Raw genomic sequence first — 24581 nt, forward strand, 5'->3', positions numbered from 1 at the left:
TATTTGGGTCAAGGCATTACAGACGTAAAAATTTAAACTGATTTTAAATATAATCTGAAGATTTATTTTTTTTTGGTCAAAGAAGTTGTTACCTTTATATTGAAACAACTGTTTATATTTTCCAAAACAACTAACCACAGAATGATGGGATCAGAAATTTTTTTTTTTATTTTAAATTAGGAAAATAAGCATGCGTTATGGATGTGACAAAAAAGTTTGTGAGTTTGCAATATACAACATACTTTGTAGAAATTCTGTGAATTAAACTGCACAACCCAAAAGAAATACTGCTAATCAAAAGGATAAGAATCGGCTCATTATAGAACATAAATAGTTGATTTTAATTTAATTTAACATTTTTGCATTCATAAGGACAAAGTGTCATTGTGGATGTGACAGATGTGAAATTGCCACTTGTGTGACTTTGGTAAATCAAATATAATAATTTGAAAACACTGACAGATACATTTTTGAGTATTTTAAAGTACTGTAAAATACTTGCTTACACAAAAAATGTAGAAATGGTTTCTCTATTTTGGTGGAAACTTTTTTTCATGGCAAGGTTGACATTTGCATGGGATTGCCCATATACATATTTTTTTATTTTAGCCAAACTAAAAAAATAATTAGACTTTCTTCAGAAAAAATATAATATGAAATACAGTGAAAAATCGTTAATACATATAAAAATACATACATAAATTTTGTAATACATAATTTGGGAAATGTTTGAAAAATAATAAAAATTTCTGTATAATAAAAAAAACTATATCAGTCCATTTAAAGTAAAATTGTAAAGCCTAGTTTTCCCAGATGAAGGAATGAACTGAAATTGTCATATTCTTTTATTTTTGTTTGTAGCATTTGTGACAAAATGACGAACTTCCATTAAACATTCCTAACATTTGAATTGGAAGTATTCTTACCATAGTGTAGAGCAGTTTGTCCTTCATCATCCTGTGACAGAAAAAGATAAAAAGTTTTGCGTCAGACATGTCAAATATATCGACCATTACAACTAATGAAACTCTTTAGACACTTTCTAATCATCATCAATACTGACTTAGTCTCCACAACCAAGCGCACATGTTCAAGTGTGAGCCCTGCATGTTGACTTCACCTACACAAACAGGTGCTTTCCACTTTAAAGGGATTAAGAGAACAGATTAAACATTGATTTCCTGTCAGATAAACAATCAGACCCTTTAACCTCCAAAACAGACTTTTGAACAAGTAACCAGGATCAGAGGAACTCCAAGTCTCTGTTTGGCTGGATATATAAACCAGTTTAATATGAACAAACCCTTGACCTGCGTGCTCAACGAGGCCATCAGGCGGTCCAGGATGATCTATTCATTGTCCCCTGCTGGGACCGTGTCCGATGCATTAGCCACGGGGACCGAGGGCATCGCACAACAATAGATGCGTATACAATAGGCCCAATCTGCCGGGTGTGCTGCTGACAAATTACCACACTGCTTGTGGTATCAGAGGTGCAGTGCAGAGAAAGCCATATTTAGGCCAAGGATTAAGGATCCAGTGTGTGTGTTGATATAAATCCAGTGGAATGCAACACTCGAGGGGTCGGGAAGTTCTGCAGATGACACGCATCTTCTGGCTAAATTATATTTTAATTGCCACTTCAATGTGCCTTCTCACCCTAATAATGATGACAAACGGCAATATTGTTTCAGCTAGGTGCTTGTTGGAGATTATCACAGCTCAGTAAAGACTAGAAAGAATTTTGTTGCTCACTTGCTTCTGATAAAACATCAGCTCACAGTTCACATAGACAATATCAATGGGCTTTACTATAATAGGCATCTCGCAATGAATTTAGATCATGCTAAAAGCTGACAATGCAACACTTCTTTAATGGCCATATACTGCAGGTAATTTAAGCCTTCATTTGAACTTTTAGCACAGGGGTGCCCAAAATTTTTCATATGAATGGCCAAAACCAATATCATTAAAGGCACCTAATTTACAATAAATTTTTATAGGGGTTTTCACCTTTATTGATAGGACAGGCAAAGGACCTCAAGCCAGAAATCGAACTTGGGTCGCCGCGAGCACCTGGGTGCTATATGCCGACGCACTAAACCACTAGGCTATTGGTGCCAACAAAGGATTTAAGATGAGTCTTTTGTGTCTCCAGAAAGTGTCTGTAAAGATTTAGCTCAAAAATCAGATTATTTATTATACCTTTCAGAATATTGGAATTTTCTGCTCTAAACATAATGTAGCTGTTTTTGTTGCCTGTGCCTTTAATGCTAGTTCTCCCCGCCCACTGTTCCCAAGTGCCTGTCAGAGTGTGCCTCAATCTCCACCTCGGCTGCGTCAGATAAACAGCACAGTGACAGACATGAAGGAAACATTACATGATGTCATGTAATGTTTGTGAGAAATACTACAGTAAAAACTTTACCAATGACTATTTTATGTATGTGTTGTGGAGTTCAAAGCCTAAACATCAAAGCCTAAAGTAAGATCTACAGCTGTCAAAAAAATCCAAGTGGGTGCAATTTAGTCATGTTTTGTGTACTTCACACAAACTTTATTATTTATTTCTAATTATTATTAAAGTAACATTTCCTTGTCAGAATTTTTATTTACATTTTTTTTCCCCATTGAGCTTGTCGTAATGCACAGGTGTCAAAGCCAGTTTCTGGAGGGCCGCAGCTCTGCACAATACAGTTCCAAACCCAATTAAACAAACCTGATCAAACTAATGGAGTACTTTAGGCTTGTTTGATACCTTTTTGATACCGTTTTGAAAACGATACTATTATCATTTTAATGTAAACTACAAAAACACAATTGCAAAAAAATGCTGATGCCTTGTGCACGTGTTTTTTTAGTCTATAAGCTCGGGAAAAATTCAGTAGTGCATTAACATTAATTAGTCATTCATTTCTGCAATATATACACATTTTACATATACGTGTGAAGTAATGAAGTAATAAGACATTATTAGAAATGCCTACCAGCCATAATTTAATATAAAATCCTGGCCGCGACCAGAATCTTTTAATAATTGGAGGTTACAGGCCACCTCGTGATATAATTATGGGTAGATGAATTAATGTTCAAATACGCATGAGCGGCCCAGATTGCATCGGTATGAATGTGCATGCGCGGCCAAGATTGCACCGGTCTGAGATTGCATCACGTCTGCATCCAGACTCTGTTGAAGTATTGAGCCAAGGTGGATGGCTCTTTCGATCAGGTCCTTCCAAAGTCTGATACCATTGTTCCATATATACGAAAAATCTTCATGGCACCAGGGCTGAAGCTCTGAAACCATCCTACAGTCAGATGCTATTGTTTACGGAGAGGCGGGTGAGGGACTCCAGGGGCTCTCTGATTGGATTAGCTAGTTAAAATCCCACTAGACGAACAGAATACTGATGCAGACTCTCCACTCACCTTCTCTGACACAGTTACTCCTCTACTACCAGAGACTTGCATAATAAAATGCAGCAACACAAACACAACCAGCTTCCTCTTCAGTTTTTGATTGCAAAAATCTACCTCATGTTTATAAAAGAGACATTTTATTAGAAACTCCTCACAACATTTGCCATTGTAGCAATAGTTTCCCTAAAATAACATTATGAAAGTCATTTTTGCAATTGGACAAAAGTGGTAACAGCCATGGTTTGATTGTAAAGCTGCAACAATAACTAGTAGCCTAACTATATGGTATTCTACCAGAACTCTTGGTTACCATTGTGGTGATGCATTGTATTATAAAATCATATTTAAAATGAATATTCATTATTCAATTAATGCCAATGTTTTTTTGTAATACAATTGTCAAGAGCTCAGAAGTAAAAATGAGCAGATTTCTCTCTCTTTCCTTCTCAGCAGAATAATAGAGTGGCAGATGTTTATGAGAATAGATATGGAGAGGCACATAAATACATATAGCCGTAATTAAACAGTGAGGGCTTTACGAAATGTAATCTTCTTTCACTAATCTTGTGTGCAGGCAACATCCACATCAGCCGAGAGCTCTGGTGCAGCTAGAACATGGACACAAGAGGCAGTGTGTGGATGGAGACAGCAGACAGACAGGTTGGCTATCATGGAAAATGCATAGAGACGCCTGTTTAAGTTAGTCACTTCACACCTACTGTCTTATAATTGGATATACTAGCTGCATATTTCTTTATGATTTAATTCAACTTGCCCATTTAAAATAAAATACAATCTAACAGAATCAGCTAAAATGAAATGCAGTTAACAAGTTGGCTATCATGTAATATGCATAGGGACACCTATTATGTTAGTCACTTCACACCTTCTGTCTTAAAACTGGATATACTAGTTGCATACTTTTTTATGGTTTCATCCAACTTGCCCATTTAAAATAAAATTAAAAGAAAATACAATATAACAAAATCAAATACAGTTAAATAAGTAATAAATAATCTAAAAAGTCAAAGAGTATTTAAAGTCCTACATCCAGCTATATGTGTGTGAGTGCATATGTGTTCATGTGTGAGAGCATGCTCATATGTATTTACGTGTGTGTTTGTGTGTGCGTGAGGGGGTCAGGGACTAATGTCTCTAGAGGAGTCTGATGGAATCAGGCATAAATTGGATTGTCCTCCATTTGGTTTTCAAGGGAGAAACTGAAAAGTCAAACAAGAAGCCAGCGTAGCATTTTCCACCCAGTAAACTCCATTCCAATCAGGACACTACAAAGTGAGAAACTACTAGACCTCCAGGTTTTCTTGTGTTACAAAATATATGAACTAGAGCTGGGCAAAAATTTATCGCATCCAATACAAAAAGGTGGTTTTGACATAATTTAAGCCTTTGCACTATGTATCTTATTATGTATATTAGGGTTGCACGATATTGGAAAAATCTGAAAATTCGATATTTTGTATTTTTGTGATGTGAATACAGCTTTATTTGGAAAGAATTCTTCAGTTTAGATTGATTTAGTGATTTTGTAGGGGAGTGAATCTCAAATAATGCCATCAAAGGGATAGTTCACCCAAAAATGAAAATCTACTCACCATTTATTCACCCTTCACTTGTTTCAAACGTTTATGAGTTAATAAAATATCTTCTTTTTGGGTTCAACATAAAATAGAAACTCATAAACGTTTGAAACAAGTGAAGAGTGAAAAAAAAAAGTCAGTAAAGTTTAACTTGAACTTAAATTAATGATCTCTTTAAAAACGCATGCCGATGATAAAGGTAACTCTGCACTGACTAAACAACTATAGTCTCAACTTAACATTGCATATCCTGCGATGTTACTATTGCGGATGCACATTACGATATTGATGCTGAAACTATATATTGTGCAGCCCTAATCTATATATAAAAACACACATGCATGCATATATCTGAGAAAATATTTATTTATATTTAGATATAAAACATATATGTATATGTTACAAATTATATATACATTTAAATATTTTAATAATCTAAACAAAAATTTATTAATCTAACAATTAGATAAATTGATTAACAACCATCAATCTGTAAGCTTTGACTGATTACTGAGCTTTTGCAGTTGGTTCAAATATTAAGGTAATTATTTTCTAAATAATACTTAAATGAACTCACTTTAGTTTTCAAAATGCCTTTAACATGAACTGGATTTTCCCATACTGGGTTGCGGCTGGAAGGGCATCCGCTATGTAAAAAATATGCTGGAATAGTTGGCGGTTCATTCCGCTGTGGCAACCCCTGATGAATAAAGGGCCTAAGCTGAAGGAAAATGAATGAATGAGAATGAATGAATGCATGAACTGGATGAATCGGTGTCTCTTAGGATTTCTGTCTTTGCAAGAAGGACAAATTAAAACAAAAATAGATTTTAGTCATTTAAAAAAATTACTTCTTTTGGATATTTGGATACTTTCTTTTGGACACTACCTGACAAAGTCTTGTCACCTATCCAAGTTTAAAGAACAACAAATAATAACTTCATTTGGTATCAGAAGTGGCTTATATGAAAGGCAAAGGCCTCTAGATTACACTTATTTTACCAAAATAAAATATGACCATGCCTTGATTTTTAATTATTTAATTAGGACAGTAAGGTCTGACTTTGCTTAGACAAAAGTCTTGTCACTTAGCAGAAATAATGTACAGTATAAAATATTAAGTCATGGTACAGTGGAAAAAGAGAGAATTAATATTGTGCATGACACCCATGAGCTTGGAGGACTGCATCCATACATCCCTGCAGTGACTCAAATAACGTATTAATAAAGTCATCTGGAATGGCAAAGAAAGCGTTCTTGCAGGACTCTCAGAGTTCATCAAGATTCTTTGGATTCATCTTCAGTGTCTCCTCCATCTTACCCCAAACATGCTCAATAATGTTTATATCTGGTGACTGGGCGGGCCAATCCTGGAGCACCTTGACCTTCTTTGCTTTCAGGAACTTTGATGTGGAGGCTGAAGTATGAGAAGGAGCGCTATCCTGCTGAAGTATTTGCTCTCTCCTATGGTTTGTAATGTAATGGGCATCACAAATGTCTTGATACCTCAGGCTGTTGATGTTGCCATCCACTCTGCAGATCTCTTGCACGTCCCCATACTTACATGTAACCCCAAACCATGATTTTTCCTTCACCAAACTTGACTGATTTCTATGAGAATCTTGGGTCCATGTGGGTTCCAGTAGATCTTCTGCAGTATGTGTAATGTTTGGGATGCAGTTCAACTGCTGATTTATCAGAAAAATCTACCTTCTGCCACTTTTCCAAATGATCAACTAGAAGTCAAGTTATTATTTGTTGCTCTTACAATTGGAATCGACGACAAGACTTGTCAGGTAGTGTATGTCAGGGCGATTACATGAGACGTGATGCATTGCGATAAGTTGTATTGTTACTTTAACACATGTTTATTTGGTGTTGTTGCAAGTAGCAGTAAAATGAGAGTGATGATCAGGTCAAGTTATACTTGAATTTCGGACAAATAACAATAAAAAAGAGATGAAATAAGATGGAACAAAAACATTGTTTGAGATGACGTGACATGCAATAGTAAAACGGATTAGGCTATGTCTCTGCGGCGTCTGTGGTAGACAATGTCCAGTCGCACCATCTGCACAGGCTTGAACGCGAGCTGGCACACATACGCTGTCCACCAGGTCACTAAAAGCTTTCATGTTTTCATACCAGCACAACCTGGCAGCTCTCCGCGGCATATGGTAGGTGTGCCAGGAGCCACTGTCACAGCTTTATCCAGTATGACTAAATCTCTCCCAGGAACACCCTTTCTCTTTTTATCTCGCACACTCTCTCTCCCTCTGCTGTGCTGTCTCGGACAGAAACATTAAACAAATGCACATGCAATTATGATTTATGGTCACCGTATGCAGGGAGTGCAGAGGTTTTTTAATGACAGGAGGAGGAGAGAGGGATAGACAGAGGAGTGAATCGATATAACCACACCGCATTCATATGCAGATACGCTTATGATGAGCAGGTGCCATTAATCAGAGCATGCAGAAAACGCAGCAATATGCATGATCATAACACCTACCAGCGCACACTGATAGAATACAAGATTTATGAATATCTGGCATCCTCCTTTATTATAGAAGAGTTATGGCTCTTTGGTGTATTAATCTGATGTTTTTGGAGTTGCTAAACATGTATAGGTCATCTTTTGTAATTTTCAACACATTTCGAAACATAATAGTTTCAATAACTCATTTCTAATACCTGATTTATTTTATCTTTGCCATGATGACAGTAAATAATATTTGACTTGATATTTTTCGAGACACTTCTATACAGCTTAAAGTGACATTTAAGGGATAACTTGGTTAATTAGGTTAACTAGGCAGGTTAGGGTAATTAGGCAAGTTATTGTATAACAATGGTTTGTTCTGTAGACTATCGAAAATATATATATATAGTTTAAAGGGGCTAATCATTTTGACCTTAAACATAGTTTCTGAAAAATTAAAAACTGCTTTTATTCTAGCCGAAATAAAACAAGTAAGACTTTCTCCAGAAGAAAAAATATTATCAGACATGCTGTGAAAATTTCCTTGCTCTGTTAAACATCATTTGGGAAATATTTTAAAAAGAAAAAAAAATTAAAGGGGGTTTAATACTTCTGATTTCAACTGTATGCTGTGTGTGTGTAATCAGGGCAAAACGGAACAGGTGTGTGTGAGGTGCATGACAGAATATGTAGTCTATTTGGTGGCAGATTTGTAGTGATCCGCAGTAGCTAGATCGCTGGTGACTATAACATAATTTTTACAGTATTAATTTAGGCTTTTTTTGTAATTTAATCAATCTGGATGGAAAGTTTCAAATGTTTTTTCACACCATAAAATTTCCTGAAAGACAAATGTAATTAAAGGGATCGTTCACTCCAAAATATCATTTTGATAGTTTCTTATGTTGAATAGACACACAAAATGTATTGTGAAAAATGTTGGTAACCAGACTGTTGGTGATAGTCACTGACTTTCATAGTAGCAATAAAAATAAAAAAAAAACTCAATGGGGTCCAAAAATGAGGAGGGTGAGTAAAAGGTACAAAAATATGTTTTTAGTTGACTATCCCAATAAAAACATAAGGGTAGATTACCAACTGAAACAATATTCCTAAAATGAATTTTTTTCAGTTAGACAAAGAAGAAAATTAAAAAATACCTGGAATTTTTCTTAATTGTAGAAGTTATCATGTAACACCTCAGTGGAAACTCTAAGTAGCAAAATTAAAATGCAATCCAATAAAAACACTTAAAAGCTACTTTTTGTTGTTATTCCTGAGAAAAACATGAAAATGGATTTATTAAAATGTAGCTAAAATAGTGAGTGTCAGTTTAATACTTTAACTTACATATACGAAGACTTGAAACGCTGCCTATAGTAAAAATAAGTGCACACAAGGGTACTTTTCTGGTTGGAAGAGCTGTGTTAAAAGGATCAGGCGGGTGGACTGCTCCTAATTGAATCCATTTCACCTCTGTGTGCAGTGTGTTAACCTTGCCAGCCAGTCTCTCTGTGTGTGTGAGGGTTTGCCTGTCACTGCATATCACTCAATCCCAAAATGTCCTTGACAAAACCCTCTGTAAAGATCAGGTCAGCCTCTTTCCCTCACAGTATCATCACAAAACACTCAAGCGCATCTTCAATGAGGCACAAACACAAGAAGCCATCCAGTGCAGACTGTTCATCACAATACACAAACAATTAAAAATAATGCAGATGGTGGTTAAAATCTTATATTATGAAACCATAAGTTAAGTCATTAGTATTAGTTAAAAGGATAGTTCATACAAAAATAAAAATGCACTCGCATAGTTGTTGTCCAAAAATGTATTATTTTCTTCTTCTGTTGCACACAGATCATATTTTGACAACTGCTCTTCAAAGTATCATCTTTTATGTTCAAAAGAACAAAAAAACTCATATCACTGGTGGAGAAAAGTGGAGAAATAAAGTAATAAATGATGGCAATTTTCTATTTTTTGAGAAAACTACTCCTTATTAGCTAAACTGAACTAAAGAAAAGCAATATACGGGTCAAAAATAGGAAATCTCATTATTTTGACCTGTACTTGTTAGAATATATAAAAGCATGAGACACTAAAAACAATTGTTTTAACATTTATATAAATAAATGCTTCTTCATGACAAATGCATGAAAATTAGCGTTTTGAAGGATACTGACGAAGTATAAAGAATTAAAATTTAAATTGAGTATTTTTGGAAACAAATTGGAAGGCAAGATTATTCCACCAGCGAGTAACTTTCCAAAACCTTTTCATTCAATGTTCCTCACTGGTGGAATGATTTTCCCATTCACACATGGACGGCTGATTCTGCTGCTGGTATCATTCAAATTACAACTAAAGACCCATCTCTTCCACAGTCACCTGAACCTATTGTGAACAAAAACAGGGTCCCCCTTCTCTCCTCCCCCTCACACAACCCAAAAACCTTATGCAATTCTGAGTGTGCCTCTCACTCTCTTTCATCTCTCTGACACTTGGTGCACCAGTTTTGCACCAGACACTTTCTTACAATCACTCCATATCACCACTCACTCCAGGTGAGTGGGCTTGACAAACCACCTGTAACACTCCCATCTCTTTACCCACTCCTTACTGTAGCACTTAATTCTCTAAGCACCAATAGTTCCTTTGTATAATTAGCACTTCATGCATGTATTGCCTCTTACTGTTGAATTGCTGACTGCCTCCTCAATTTAAAGTTGCTCTGGACAAAAGCATATGCTAAATAAAAAAATGTAAATGTAAATTCCTATCATTAACTACTAGCTTAAGTTATTAACTGCCTATCATAAAGATATTGTCTGTTTATTAGCACTTTATAAAAATGCAAAGTATGATCTTATTCTACATCTCAAATCCTACTCGATACCTAAACACAACTGCTAACTTACTAAATATTAATAAGTAGCAAATTAGTACTTTGAGCTAAAACTCAGTTGGTTTGTTAATAGCGAGAATTGTACCTATTATTACAGTGAATGCCAATTTCACCCAACATTTTTGACTTCATTCCTCACAATACACCTAAATTGAGAATCTAAATAACAATATATAAAGTAAATATCAAAAATAACACAATGGAATTATTTGCATAAGAAGTTCTAGCCTAACTTACTTGAAGTGTCAAAAAAAAAAGACAGAAAGGGTCGAAACAAAATAAAGACGCATCGTTTCCAAGGAAAGCCGTTTAAGTTGGCTTTAATATTCAGAGAGAGATTGATTAGCAGCAGCACGACTGATTGATTTTTTTTCTTTTACAGTCAATCCTCGAGGCAAAGCGGCGTTCACCTCTCTTCTCTCTAATGCACAACAGCATGTGTATGTTAATCAGCTGCATAACCGGCACTCACGCCTTCCTACAACCACATTAAATCATTGTCCGGGCATTGTTTTTGTTCTTTCTGAATTAGCGACTCTCTGTTTTCCCATTGACAGTCCTTGGGTAAACGCAGAGCATTTAAGAAGCAGCGCAAATGAAAACAAAACACACTGGTGGAATTGAGTCCCGCCTGGTTCTCGTCTGTGTCTGCGTCTCAGTGTCCACCCCAAGGGACGTTTTAGGATCCATTAAGCAATTTGGCATGAGCCAAGAGTGCTGGAGAATTACCATGGGCAAGTCCAGGATCATCAGAGCAGTTCAAAAAGAAATACATAAAATAAATAAATGCATAAACCGCTCTAATATGAAAATCAATGTTGCAGGCGCAGCTAAATCGCTGCGGGGGGGGGGAAACTAATAAACCACAGGGCAAGATCTGCCCCTGCTGGGAAATATGTTCAATCTCTCTCTCTCTTTCTCAGCACGCAGCTGCGGACAGCTTTAATGTCCTTCACAATTTATGTGGATGGTTTGAAAACAGGAAGAAAACTGTTGAGTGTACGTATTGTGGCAAGGCGGCAAGAAGAGGGAGAAACAGATGGTTCCGGAGAGGCTTTTCATCAGTGGAGTTTAGTTGCCTGCGGCCGGAATGAAACCCTTCGCTGGGGATGAATCAAGCCCGCTGATGGCGTCGTTTATTTTCACATGCTTTCTGCATTTTAGCACAGGATTCACCAAAGAAATTATGCAAATCAGGCAGGCAGCACAAAAATGAATGTCCAGAATGGTGCAATTTCATGGCAGGACATCTTGTAGGCTGGTCTAGTGTGAAGTTTTCTTTCCTTGATTTTCCTTCAGCTTAGTCCATTATTTATCAGGGGTTGCCACAGCGGAATGAACCGCCAACTATTCCGGCAAGTGTTTTACGCAGCAGATGCCCTTCCAGCCGCAACCCAGTACTTGGAAACACCTAAACACTCTCACATTCACACCAAACTCCACTCAGAAATGTCAACTGACCCAGCCGGGACTCAAACTAGCAACCTTCTTGCTGTGAAGCGACAGTGCCAACCACTGAGCCACCATGCTGCCCCATTTTTTTTTTTCATCTCATCTCATCTCATTTTTATCCAGTTTTCTGGGGCCAGGTCGTGGGGACAGCAGTCTTAAGAGAGAACCCCAGACTTCCCTCTCCTCAGACACTTAGGTGTTCTCAGGCCAGCCGAGAAACACAGTTCCTCCAGCGTGTCCTGGGTCTTTCCTTGAGGCCTCCTCCAAATGGGACATGCCTGGAACACCTCCCTAGGTAGGTGTCCAGGAGGCATCCGAAACAGATGCCCGTGTCCCCTCAGCTGACTTCTCTCGGTGTGGAGGAGCAGCGATTCTACTTCAAGCTCCTCCATGGTGAAAGAGCTCCTCACCCTATCTTGCTTTGCCTTTCTGCTTAGCTCCTTCTTTACCACAACAGACCGATACATCGATAGTTGAACTCCTCCACCTGGGGTAAGGACCTTCCTCCATCCTGGAGATGACAAGCCACCTTTTACCGGTGGACCATGTCTTCGGACTTGAAGGCGCTGATTCTCATCCCAGCCGCGTCACAGTTGGTTAATCCAAGGCAACTTAAATTTTGTATAAGATAAAATATTTCTAACAATATATAGGATAAAATAATTAAATTTTGATTTAAGCCAATGAGGAAAAAAGCAGCAGGTTGGCTGATTGAATGTTAATCCACTCTCTGACATTAGGTGGCAAATGGCATCAAAAATTTACTGAAGACTATCAGTTACCTTCAGAAATGCCTGTAGATTTTGAAGGATTTTTTGTTAATTAATTTTGAAGTTTAATCATCACATTAAGCTATATCATGTCTCCTATTTGTCTTCCCTGAATCTAAGACCCCTTAAAAAGTCCTATTCTGTGTGGCTTAAAGGGAAATCCAACAATGAAAAGTACACAATTCTCATGTGGTTTCTTTCTTTTAAGCACAAAAGAAGAGATTTTAAATATTGCCGGTTATTGGGAACCACTGAATTTCATGTAAAAAAAAAATACTATGGAAGTCAATGGGTCCCATCAACCGGCAATTTTTAAAATATTATGGCATAATTTTCATTTTTGGGTGAACTATTCCTTTAATTATTCATAAGGACTAAAATGATTATATGTACAGTTGAAGCCAGAATTATTAGCCCCGTTCCCCGCCCCCCCCCCCCCCCCCCCCCCCAGTTTCTGTTTAGTGAAGAGAAGATTTATTCAACACATTTCTAAAAATAATAGTTTTAATAAATCAGTTATTAGAAATAATAAAATATAGTAACAGTAATTTCTAATAATATTAGAAATTATTTTATCTTTGCCATGATGAAAGTAAATAATATTTTACACTTTTATACAGCTTAAAGTGTTATTTAAAGGCTTAACTAGGTTAATTAGGTTAACTAGGCAGGTTAGGGTAATTAGACAAGTTATTATATAACTATGGTTTGTTCTATCGAAAAAAAAAAAATATATATATATATATTTATTTATTAAATATATATTATATTATAATATAATATATATTTAAATATTATAATATATATATTTATATATATAATTTATTTCATCTGCCTAAAATACACCATAAAAAACAGAACAAACAGGTTTCAAAATAAAACGGCTGGCCTTCTCAGAACATCCCTAGAACAATGACTCACACAAACTGCTTTTTTTTTGCTCTAGCTAAAATAAATTGGACTTCCCAACACCTGCTGAACTAGTAATCAAAACAAGAAAAAGCAAAATCACTGGACTGCTGCACTGAGCTTGAACCCTACTATGATTACAATTTGTGTAGCAAAGCCAGGCTCAAATCAGAAGCAAACCTCTCCTGAATGAGCTGTAAAAGTGCCCGACTCTCAGGTGTTTCAGCCCACTCCACTGAACCCTCCTACCATTGAGCCCTATTCTCATGCAGCTGGCGATTGGACGCCTCTCTTCGCCAATCTTATGACAGATTGCTTTGGGTATTTGTTATGACGTGGAGGATGGAACCATTTGTTATAGTGGACCTGTGGCAGCAGCAGAAGGACCTGAATGTGTAAGAATGCTCTCAACAGAGAATTTTAAACAGCTGCTGGGATTAAGAAAACCTGTGGACTTGAGAATCCAAAAAAAATGCATGCATTATTTTAGTACAAAATTATGCAAAAGTTGACATTTATCAAATTCTAAACTCTTAAAACATGCTAAACAAATGCAAAACATCACATTATTGCTGGATTTCCAAAACCCAGCTAAACTACCTGTAAATAAACAGCATTTATCTTCTGCCCCAGACGATTCCTCACCATGAACTACTGGTGGACCAGGCAGATATTTATCACTATTGATCTACCTGGTCCTCGCCAGGGCCTTTTGTTCTCTCGGCTCCAGGCTCTGACCTCAATTAAGTTATGAATTTCAATCTGATGGACTGAGAGCGTGTGGCCAACGCAGCCGTGCAGGAAGGGGAGTGGATTAATTAGACACAGCGGCTCTGGGATTCACCCTCCACTGCTGCAGTCTGGTGTTGTTTTCAGAGTAAAACGCATACAGAGAAGAAAAGGAGATAGATCTGAGAGACTGAAAGCAATGAAAAGACAAAATAAACTAGCTATAAAATAATAGCTTTACCGAAGGTGATGTTTGTTATTACAAGGCCACCAAAAGATAAAATGTAAATGTTTTAGGTATATGCTTAGGTTCCAGGCTTTGATTAATGACCAGTCAGTATTCAAAAAGAAGGAATGAAGACTACATGCAATTCAGTGTGGATGAATTATAACAACACCACTGCCTGTTAATTGATTAGATTAAATGTATTCATTTTAAGTCAAAGGAAGATGCCAAGATAGTCAGTCCTCAATCTCAAATTTCTTAAAAAGTATTAAGTTTACAATAACTGAATTTATTTGACTATTTTTAGTTACTATTAGAGACAACTTTCACTTGGAAATTGCTAATAAAATTAAAAACTATTTACAAAGAAAATTACAAAGAAACATTTCATTAAAAGTGAAATTTTGAGAAAAAAAAAGACTTACATTTTTATAGTGTGTTATGACATTTTATTATCTAGATCACAAGTGTCAAAGCCAGTTCTTGGAGGGCCACAGCTCTGCACAGTTAGTTGCCAACCCTGCTTCAAGACACTTACCTGTAGGTTTTAAATAAGCCTGAAGGACTCAATTAGTTTGATCAGGTGTGTTTATTTAGGGTTGAAGCTAAACTGTGTAGAGCTGTGGCCCTCCAAGAACTAATAAATATTAAAAGGAATTATTAAAGGAAAATATTGCTTTCCCTTTTTAAAGTAGAATAAATGTTATTGCTATCCCCTTATTTGTTGTGTAGTTATAAATGACCAAAACACACAAATGTCCTCAAAAAAGAATGTATTTATTTCCCTGCAGCTTTTAGGGATATTTAACTAGTTAATTTGTTGCTGAATGCAAGTGTACAGTATAACAAAAGGATAAATAAAAAAAATAAAATAAACAAAATTCCTTCTATAACAAATATTACCTTACACAATAAAAAAAATCTGGGTTACACACAATTAGTTCATGTTGTCTCAACACAAATCGAAAAAGTTAACTTAATCGTTTTACAAATGTAAGTGGATTGAACATAAAACATTTAAGTTCCCCCCCCCCGTAAAAATTGTGTTGGTTCAACAACTCACATTAAATAAGTAGATTGAACAAGCAGCAAAAGTAATCGTTTGAGTGTACCTAACTACAAACAAGTCAATGACTATCAGCACTTTGAGTGTCAAAAAAAAAAAACATACAGGCAAAACAAAATTAATACGATCAGAATATTACTTTTAATTTGCCTGTATTTGTGTTTTTTTTGACTCCCAAAGTGGTAGCTGTCAGTTAGTGTATGTCAGGTCATTTACATGAGACGTGATGCATTTTGATAAGTTGATTGCTTTTGATTGTTTCTTTTAACTCATGTTTATTTGGTGTTGTTGTAAGTAGCAGTAAAATGAGAGTGATGAGAGAGACTAAATGTGATACAGTGTGGCTGAATTATAATGTCACCACTGCCTGTTCCTTTTTAATTGATTAGATTAAATGTATTCATTTTAAGTCAAAAGAAGATGCCAAAATGGCCAGTCCTCAATCTCAAATTAATCCCAGTTAGCTACTGGCGATCTTAAACTGGTTAATTTGTTGTTGAATGCAAGTGTATAACACAAGGATCAATTAAATAAATATAATGAATAAACAAAACCAAAATCTTTTTATAACAAATATTACCTTACACTAAAAAAAATCTGGCGTCCACACAATTTGTTCATGTTGTCTCAACACAATCCAACAAAGTTAACTTAATCATTTTACAAATGTAAGTGGATTGTACATAAAACATTTAAATTGCCCCCCTCAAAAAAAACTAACAATTGTGTTGGTTCAACAAGACACATTTAAATAAGTAGATTAAACAAGCAGCAAAAGTAATCTTTTGAGTGTACCTAACTACAAACAAAAAGAGAAAACAAACATCTTCAGCCACACTGACTAACCAAACTAAAACTTAGGTGGCACACACTCAAAAAACTGGTGCTTCAACAACATGCTTCAATTCTAGAAAAATAAGTGTGCTTAAAGGGATAGTTCACCTTCAGGCCAACTAGGAAGTTGGTGAATTTTTCAACATCAAATGTATTTTGCTGAGTAAAACTAGTCTTTGGGATTCTTGGTGAGTCAATGGCACTTGATCAGCACTTGAGCGTCAAAAAAACAAACAAAAACTTACAGGCAAAACAAATCTAATACCATCAGAATTTTACTTTTATTTTGCCTTGATTTGTGTTTTTTTGACTGCCAAAGTGGTGCTAGCTGTTGATTTGCATTGTATCCATGACCAAGACTACAGGTTCAAGTAAAAATCATCATGTATGTCATATTGAAGAAAAAAGTCACCTACTGTACATCATGGATAGCATGAAGGAGAGTAAATTAACAACTTTAACTTTAATGACTGTGTAATACTGTCACTACAATGCTGCCTTTCAAGCAATGCAGAATACAAAATGAAAATCGTAATGTTTAATGTTATATGAAAGTTTCAGCAAAAAGTGTTACAGCTTGCTGTTCGGCAGGCCTCGTTGCCTGAGAGAAGTGCTCATTAGTCAGGTCTTTGAAACTCCAAACATACATTATAATGTTAATCTCATTAAGCTCTATGTGCCATGCTCTAATTTCTGATCATACCATTGAAACTGTTTGTTACATTGTTTAACATGCAAATGAGCAAAACATCTGCTCCTGAATGAATGTAGACAACTGTGTGCGTTTTACTGTATATATTTTCAGGGTTAGGTGCATGATTGCAATAACAGGTTGGGGTTGTATAGCACATATAGTATGATTCAAATCACTAATAAATGGTGTTTGTGTTCTGTTTGTTATTAACAGAGAACTGGGTCCTTCATCAGTGTGAAGCGGTCTACACCAGAATCGTCCAAGTTTCAGAATGATCACTAACATGGACCGGTCAGCTGTGAGCTTGAGGTTAGATGACATCTTAATATCCACAAAACATTAAGAAGCACAACTAATTTAAACATTCAGTTAATAACAAATGTCTCTTGTGGATCAAATTAGCATATTATAATGATTTCTGAAGGATCATGTGACAGTCAAAACTGGAGCAATGATGCTAAAAATTAAGGATGCACCGAATATTTGTCCATGAAAAATTATTGACTGAAAAAAAAAACAGTCTACTCAACAGACCAACAGGACATTTCAATGTAGTATACTTGTTCCAGCTGCTTGCAATAGTGCTACTGTGCTGTCATGACAACGCTGGTAAAAATGACACCTCTCAACTCGACTGTCTATAAAATTTTACTGTTAATAAAATGTGTTTTTTTTATTAGCTTGTTTTTAAAAATCTGTATAATTTACGTTATTGGGTTAAATTTAAAGTCATACAAATTCACCATATCTTTTAATAAACTAATAAATAATTATTACAAAGCATTTTCAATTTTGGTTTAGTGGATCCAGAAGTTTCGGTTTCCGACCAAAATGTTAATTTCGGCGCATCCCTACTAAAATCAATCAGGAATTGCTGGAATACATTTTTTGGAATATTTTTAAATGTGTATTTTTTTTTAATAAAATTAAAACTGAAAAATATATTTTAAAATATATTAATATAATATTCAGGGATGTAATTTTTCCACATAAATATATTCAATGGGGTGACCCCTGTAATTTGGGTGGAGTGGATCTCCATCATCAACAAAGCAGACAATCCGCTTCGGTATTCTGTAGTCCTATAATGTGACGAAGCTGCTGACAATATGCAAGATTATGAAATCATTTTGAAATCAACGTGTGCGCGGCTGTGCACTTTTTTTCCGCTCTCACATTTGCATTTCACGACCACAAGCACTCTATGTACATTATAAATACAGCTGCAGGACGCACATTTGTTATTATTCTCTGCAAGTCATCTGTCCTTATGTCTTCATTAATTCGGTGCTACAGCCTAGCACCTCAAATTTCATACCTGAAAGTGTCACAAGTTTTGATGATATTACAAATTTCTAAAAATATATTTTATATTTAATTAAAACTAGGCTATTCAAAACAGGGACCAAGCCGAAGGAAAGTGAAAGTGAAAAACTCTTACTAACGATGTATGATTGTTTTTCAAGGTGGAATGTTAAAGTATATTAGGCTACTCAATTCAACTGGACTTTTACAGTTTAAATTGTTGACTGACTAGTAGTTTATCATGTGGAATAAAGTGTCTACTAAATTACAGGAAAAGTTATATTCTGTGGACACGAGAAATAACCGAGTTAGTGGCGCCATCTAGCATCGGTGTGGATCTGTTCCGACATTGAGGTACAAAGTATAAACCTATTAAATATAACTTAGGTCACCATTAAACTGCTAAACATTTAAGCTGATAAAACAAACAATGATTTTGAAATGAATTATTTTTATTTTATTTTTTTTTTTGAAGGGGCAAGGTCTCATCTTCCCTTTTTTTGTCCTCGGCTGATCACATGCCTGAATATTGTAATAATAATATATCTATATAACTAATAAATAATATATAACTATTATTGTACAAAGTGAAATATATAAACACATAAACAGGCTCAGACACACACATGCTTTGTGTTTCATAGTTGATGGTGTCGTTGAAAACAACAGATGCCTGAACTTTAGCAGTGCTGACTAAACTCCATCTATTAGCGTGAAAAACGAGTCCCCCGAACTCTCCCACGTGTCCCAGTTCTGCTGAATTATGCAGAGCGAGCTGAATATATGTTGTGCTTGTGATGTTGTCCAGGTGGCAGATGAGCTAATCTGAGAGAACAAGGGGACTTTAACGTCTATTGTGGTGCTCCTTGATCCAGGATTACACCGAAACACCACAGTATTCAAAACCAGCACCACTGCCTCCATCAGCTGATTAATTTTAATACAATTTTCATTGAAGACATAATAGCATTTTGCCCTCCCTACCCCCCTTTCAATCAACAAATTAAAAATATAAACCACTTCTATCTTTATTTAACACTAAGCTGAAATCGGATCACAGGACAGATGCGTGAACTCTGTTTTTGTAGTTCACGGTTCACTCATAAATTCACTCATTACTGGTCTATTGTAATATTTTGACTTTCTTGAATATGGACCTGTTTCACATTTCTAGGTTTCTCCACAGCAGAAATTATCATAGTTGGCTAAACTAGAGCGCAGTGAATGGGAGAGTACAACAAAAAAATTATATACAACCCTATTTGCTGAAATAATAAAAGAAAAACGCCACGGTGGTGTTATCAAGACTTTCAGAAAAAGGAAAAAAAAATTGTGTGAGACTGACGACGGCAACCAGAGGAGAGAATAACGTCAAATGTACTCTCAGCCCTATAGACGCTGCATTAGAAACACCTCGCATAAGTGGTAATTCGTTTTTTGTAATTTGACGCAAAGATGATTTAATACATACATAAATGCATATAAATGCATATGTTTTTTTTCCTTTGAAATTTGAAAGAAATGTTACCAGACATTTATCCCATAGCTGTATATGTTAATTTCTAATAAAATATTATATCACCAAAGTTACTTAGTAAATATAAGACACTGTGAGACTGAAAATGTATAATTAAGAAAATACATTAAAACAAAAATAAATAAATAAATAAATATTATATCAAAATTATGTTTTATTTTAGCATTTGTTTAATTATTGTTATTTTGACCAATTGTCATTTTCTGAACATAGATAGATTATATAGATATAATGTATGTCTGGTTCTCAAATTTGATTGGCTGATAGCCGTGTGATATTCTGCAATAACAGCACTGATACAGCCTCTTCACCCTTCTGTATTACTCCACCCACATAGAGTGACAGCGGATCAATAAACTCACTACATTGCAGCTGTTGGACAACATCATGTACTTTTGAGGCCTTTTCAGTCAAGAGTGTAGTTGTTTAGATTGCAACTAGGCAGTTTATATATTAGGATAGTGCTTATATTAAATATTTATAATTTCGGGCAGCCGGATAGCCTGTCGTTGAGCAGAGCAAAGAGGGTTGATGTTCCATCACAAGATGGAGACAGAGACAGCATAATAAGTGCTCAGGGTAGGACAACCTTAGCATAAATGTCAAATTACAGCTGATCAAATCATTATAAAACTGGTAAGTGACACACTAAGAACTCTAGAGCGTTCATCTCTCTCTTTTGTATATTGTAGTGCTGTAGTAATATGGTAGTGTTTGCTTTGCTTTAGCTTTTTTGGGGTTAATTGTTGTGATATCCTGATTACAACAGAGAAATACTGGGAAATCTCTGTAGACCGTTTAGCCTAATAATCTTATGTGTGCAAAATCACCTGTTTTGTCATCACTTTAGACATTATGCAGGAGAATCATACAAATACTAGCTCTAAAGTGATGTTGCTAAATTAGCATTGGTTGCTGCTGTTCTGACCAGCTGCAGATGTGAATGAATGGCGGAAGAAAGTAGTTCCTCATGCAAAAGAATTTTTGCGACTCCGAGTTTGATTTTTCTTTTTTATATACATGATTATGCTGTCAAACTGTTGTATAAACACAATATCACACGCGTAGCAGTGCGATATAGCTGTGTATCGTCACTGGTGGAACACTAAGGCATGCCTTAGAAATCAGACCTTTATATAATAAAATAAATATTGACATTTTACCCAAACATATACACAGTAAATTCAGAGAAACTGCAAATTTTCAAGCGGATTTACCATATCCATATGTTTTATTTTAGTTACATATTATGTCACCAAAATCACTTGATAAATATTAGACAATGTATAAGTTTCTAAAAAATGTATAATTTAGAAGAAACATATAAACAGCTACTGGTGGTTCAGCTATATGCTTTTCAAACAGTCATGGCTCACATTTGAACCTAATGAGTGGCTACTAAGTTTTATATTGCTATCAAATCACACTTCCTGAAAGTATTAACATAGGATAATAATTTTGGCAGAAGCCGTTGCATGATTTAACACTGCCATATATTCTGTCATGCCACTTGAACGCTACTTAATAAATCTGCCCTCAATAATTCTCCTGCTGTAGTCCCCTTCTGCTGGTCAGTGCAGTAACCCACAACACAGCCTTGAAGGACATCTGGCTTCGTGTTAGACAACCAGTTATGATACAAATTTCCACCTACGATATGTATAATGCTTGATTATATATAATGTATTTAAGCATTATATACAGTGAATTTGACATATTATAAGTAATTTATATACAGCTGAAGTCAGAATTATTAGCCCTCCTGAGTTATTAGCCCCCCTGTACATTTTTTTTTCTCCAATTTCCAATGGAAAGACGATTTTTTTCAACACATTTCTAAACATGATCGTTTTAATAACTAATTTCTAATAACTGAATAAAGATTTATTTTATCTTTGCCATGATGACAGCAAATAATATTTGACTAGATATTTTTCAAGATGCTAGTTTTCAGCTTAAAGTGACATTTAAAGGCTTAACTAGGTTAATTAGGCAAGTTATGGTAATTAGGCAATTTGTATAATAGGGGTTTGTTCAGTAGACAATCAAAAAAAATATATTGCTTAAGGGGGCTAAAAACCGCTTTTATTTAAGCTGAAATAAACAAATAAGACTTTCTTCAGAAGAAATAATATTATAGGAAATACTGTAAAAAATTCCTAGCTCTGTTAAACATCATTTGGGAATTTGACTATTAAATATTTATATAGAAATCAATCAGTAAAACAATACACACACAGGTACCAATTTACATTCAAAAGTCGTGAAAAGAATTTAACCAATGATATACAATGAATAATATGAAAAAAAAAAAATGAAAATATGAAACTATGAAGATATTTGTGCATCAAGCATAAAACATAGAAACTGAGAAAAACATTTATATATTTTAAATAAATAAATATATATATATATATATATATATATATATATATATATAAATATATATATATATATATATATATATATATATATATATATATAAATATATATATATATATATATATATATATATATATATATATATATATATATATATATATATATATATATATATATATAATTTATTATATACAGAATAAACAGTAACTACTTATTATCAGAGACATTAAAAGTTTCTATGATTGCCGTATATCTGCTGTACCTTTTGTTTCATATAATTATTATAAGTTATTTTCTCTATTGTAACTCTAAAGGGCATTTTACATTTGTATAACTGTTAAAATACAACAACAGAAGGGCATTGTTTGTTGTCTAGGCTGCACATTTGCTTTCGTCCCACATAATAAAGGTCTACAGCCACCAAAAAAAAAAAAAAACCCATCAGAGTCATTTGCAAATGTTCTGATTATATGGGTTGTATAATGCAAACAATTTGGCTGATTACTTCCAATTGATTTGTCTTAGTGAGAATCAGATAAAGCCAGTGACCGCATAACTGTACTTCAGCGTATTAATTTCTCAATGCTGTATTCAGCCAGCTTAAGACAAAGCCAAATCTGCCATTATGACCTGTAGTGTTTTTTTTAAATACAGTTACCTGCTTACAGCGTGCTGCTGACAGACACGATATCCATAAATGATTAAAGTAGAGTCACTGCTAAGCTCAGGACTTTACAGTTCACCATTTCTCTCAGATTGGAGCAGATTTCAGCTCTGGGATCGAAAAATTAAATATATATTCTTTTATATACCATATACAACGATTTACAGTATTCAGCTCTCAATTCAGCTTCATGCCTAAAATGGCCATAGCTTTTGACTTGGATTTTATTAATAACCAAGAAAGCAACACAAATTTTGCTAAAAATCTCCTTTAATGTTAAAAAAGTAATCTTAAAAAGTAAAGGTATGAGGTATCTCGTATGAATAATAAATTACAGTAACTTTTTAACACATTAACTGAATGTATGATTGTGTGTTTAGTATATATTAGAGATATATTAATAATAACATGATGGCTTATAAGCTTATACTTTTTTGTGTTATTTTAGTTTGACTTCGTATAATATTTTCTGATTTTCAATTTTGCATTTTAATTGAAATTTCAATTGAAAGTGTTAACAACTTTGCGGTATCATTTGTAATAATTAAGTTTGCATTAATATGTCTGTATAGTTTTTTAGTTATAATGCCACAAATAAAACTATATGACAATTTGAAATACTGGGCAACTGAATAAAATAAAATTAATGTTTGTTAATATATATTTTCTCTTAACATCTACTTTACATCTTTATATTGACTAATTATTTCTACTTTTATTAGCTTTATGCCAAGTAACAAAAATATTTTTAATCTGATATACTTACCCTGCTTGAAGATAACTAATAAATGGTTGACATTGTAAATTAGGGCAAAAATAAAACAGAATTCATTTAATTTAAATAATTGCAACATTACACTTCGTATATGTGCCAAATAAGCTGAATAAGACCCCTAAAAATTCCTTCTTTGTCTTGATTCCCAACAAACCTTGGAGTAGATTTACTGAAATATGAATGCAACATAGACCAAAAACATCTAAACAAACCAGACATGACATGAAAGAGGTGTCAAAAATAATTGTTTCTTCGGTACACCACGATGCAGACGCGGACAATTCGGTGTCGGTTCAGTTACAGATCCTAACCAGTAATTACGTACTGACATCATTTATCTCATATGCGTTATGTTACAGTAGAATACTATTGCAAAGGAGGCGAGCGTGAGTAAATAAAATGCAGAAACTGCGTGAGTTTGCTGGACAGTCATTCACTGACACTGAAGTTACAACAGAAGCCCCTATTGTACTGCTAAGGAAAAAATAAAAGTAAACTCCATTTCTATCTCTCTCTTTCTGTGGCCCGTTTGACCTGGTAGTGTGACATTTCTTCTCCTCTTGGCTGTTATAGCAATACTTGTGGATTCAGACACAAGCGTGTCTGCAGAGAGAGTTTTCTCCACCACATCTATCAAGGATCAGCTTTGATCGCCATGTCCGTTTGTCAGTGTCACTCATCAGTGAACAGCGCCAGCGCGTTACAGCGAATCGCAGCCCTTACTGTTGAGCGCGTGACCAATCATAGATGTTGATCAACTCGCTCGACAATGCTCAAAGCGAGCAGAATAATATTTACGTTTGTTTATTTGTTTTAAATGCTCATGTTGGTC

The 24581-nt window shown here is 34.9% G+C and overlaps 1 protein-coding gene across 1 annotated transcript in view; it reads right to left on the bottom strand.

Annotated features, from left to right (window-relative positions):
- The window catches only part of acbd6 (acyl-CoA binding domain containing 6), a 59158-nt gene that overhangs the window by 8646 nt on the left and 25931 nt on the right, over positions 1 to 24581 (bottom strand). The window contains exon 7 of the mRNA XM_056463929.1: positions 927 to 957. Coding sequence (XP_056319904.1) covers positions 927 to 957 — 31 coding nt within the window. The remainder of the gene's footprint in view (positions 1 to 926; positions 958 to 24581) is intronic.

This window comes from Danio aesculapii, chromosome 8 (assembly GCF_903798145.1).
Source record: "Danio aesculapii chromosome 8, fDanAes4.1, whole genome shotgun sequence".
In the NCBI taxonomy this organism is placed as follows: domain Eukaryota; kingdom Metazoa; phylum Chordata; class Actinopteri; order Cypriniformes; family Danionidae; genus Danio; species Danio aesculapii.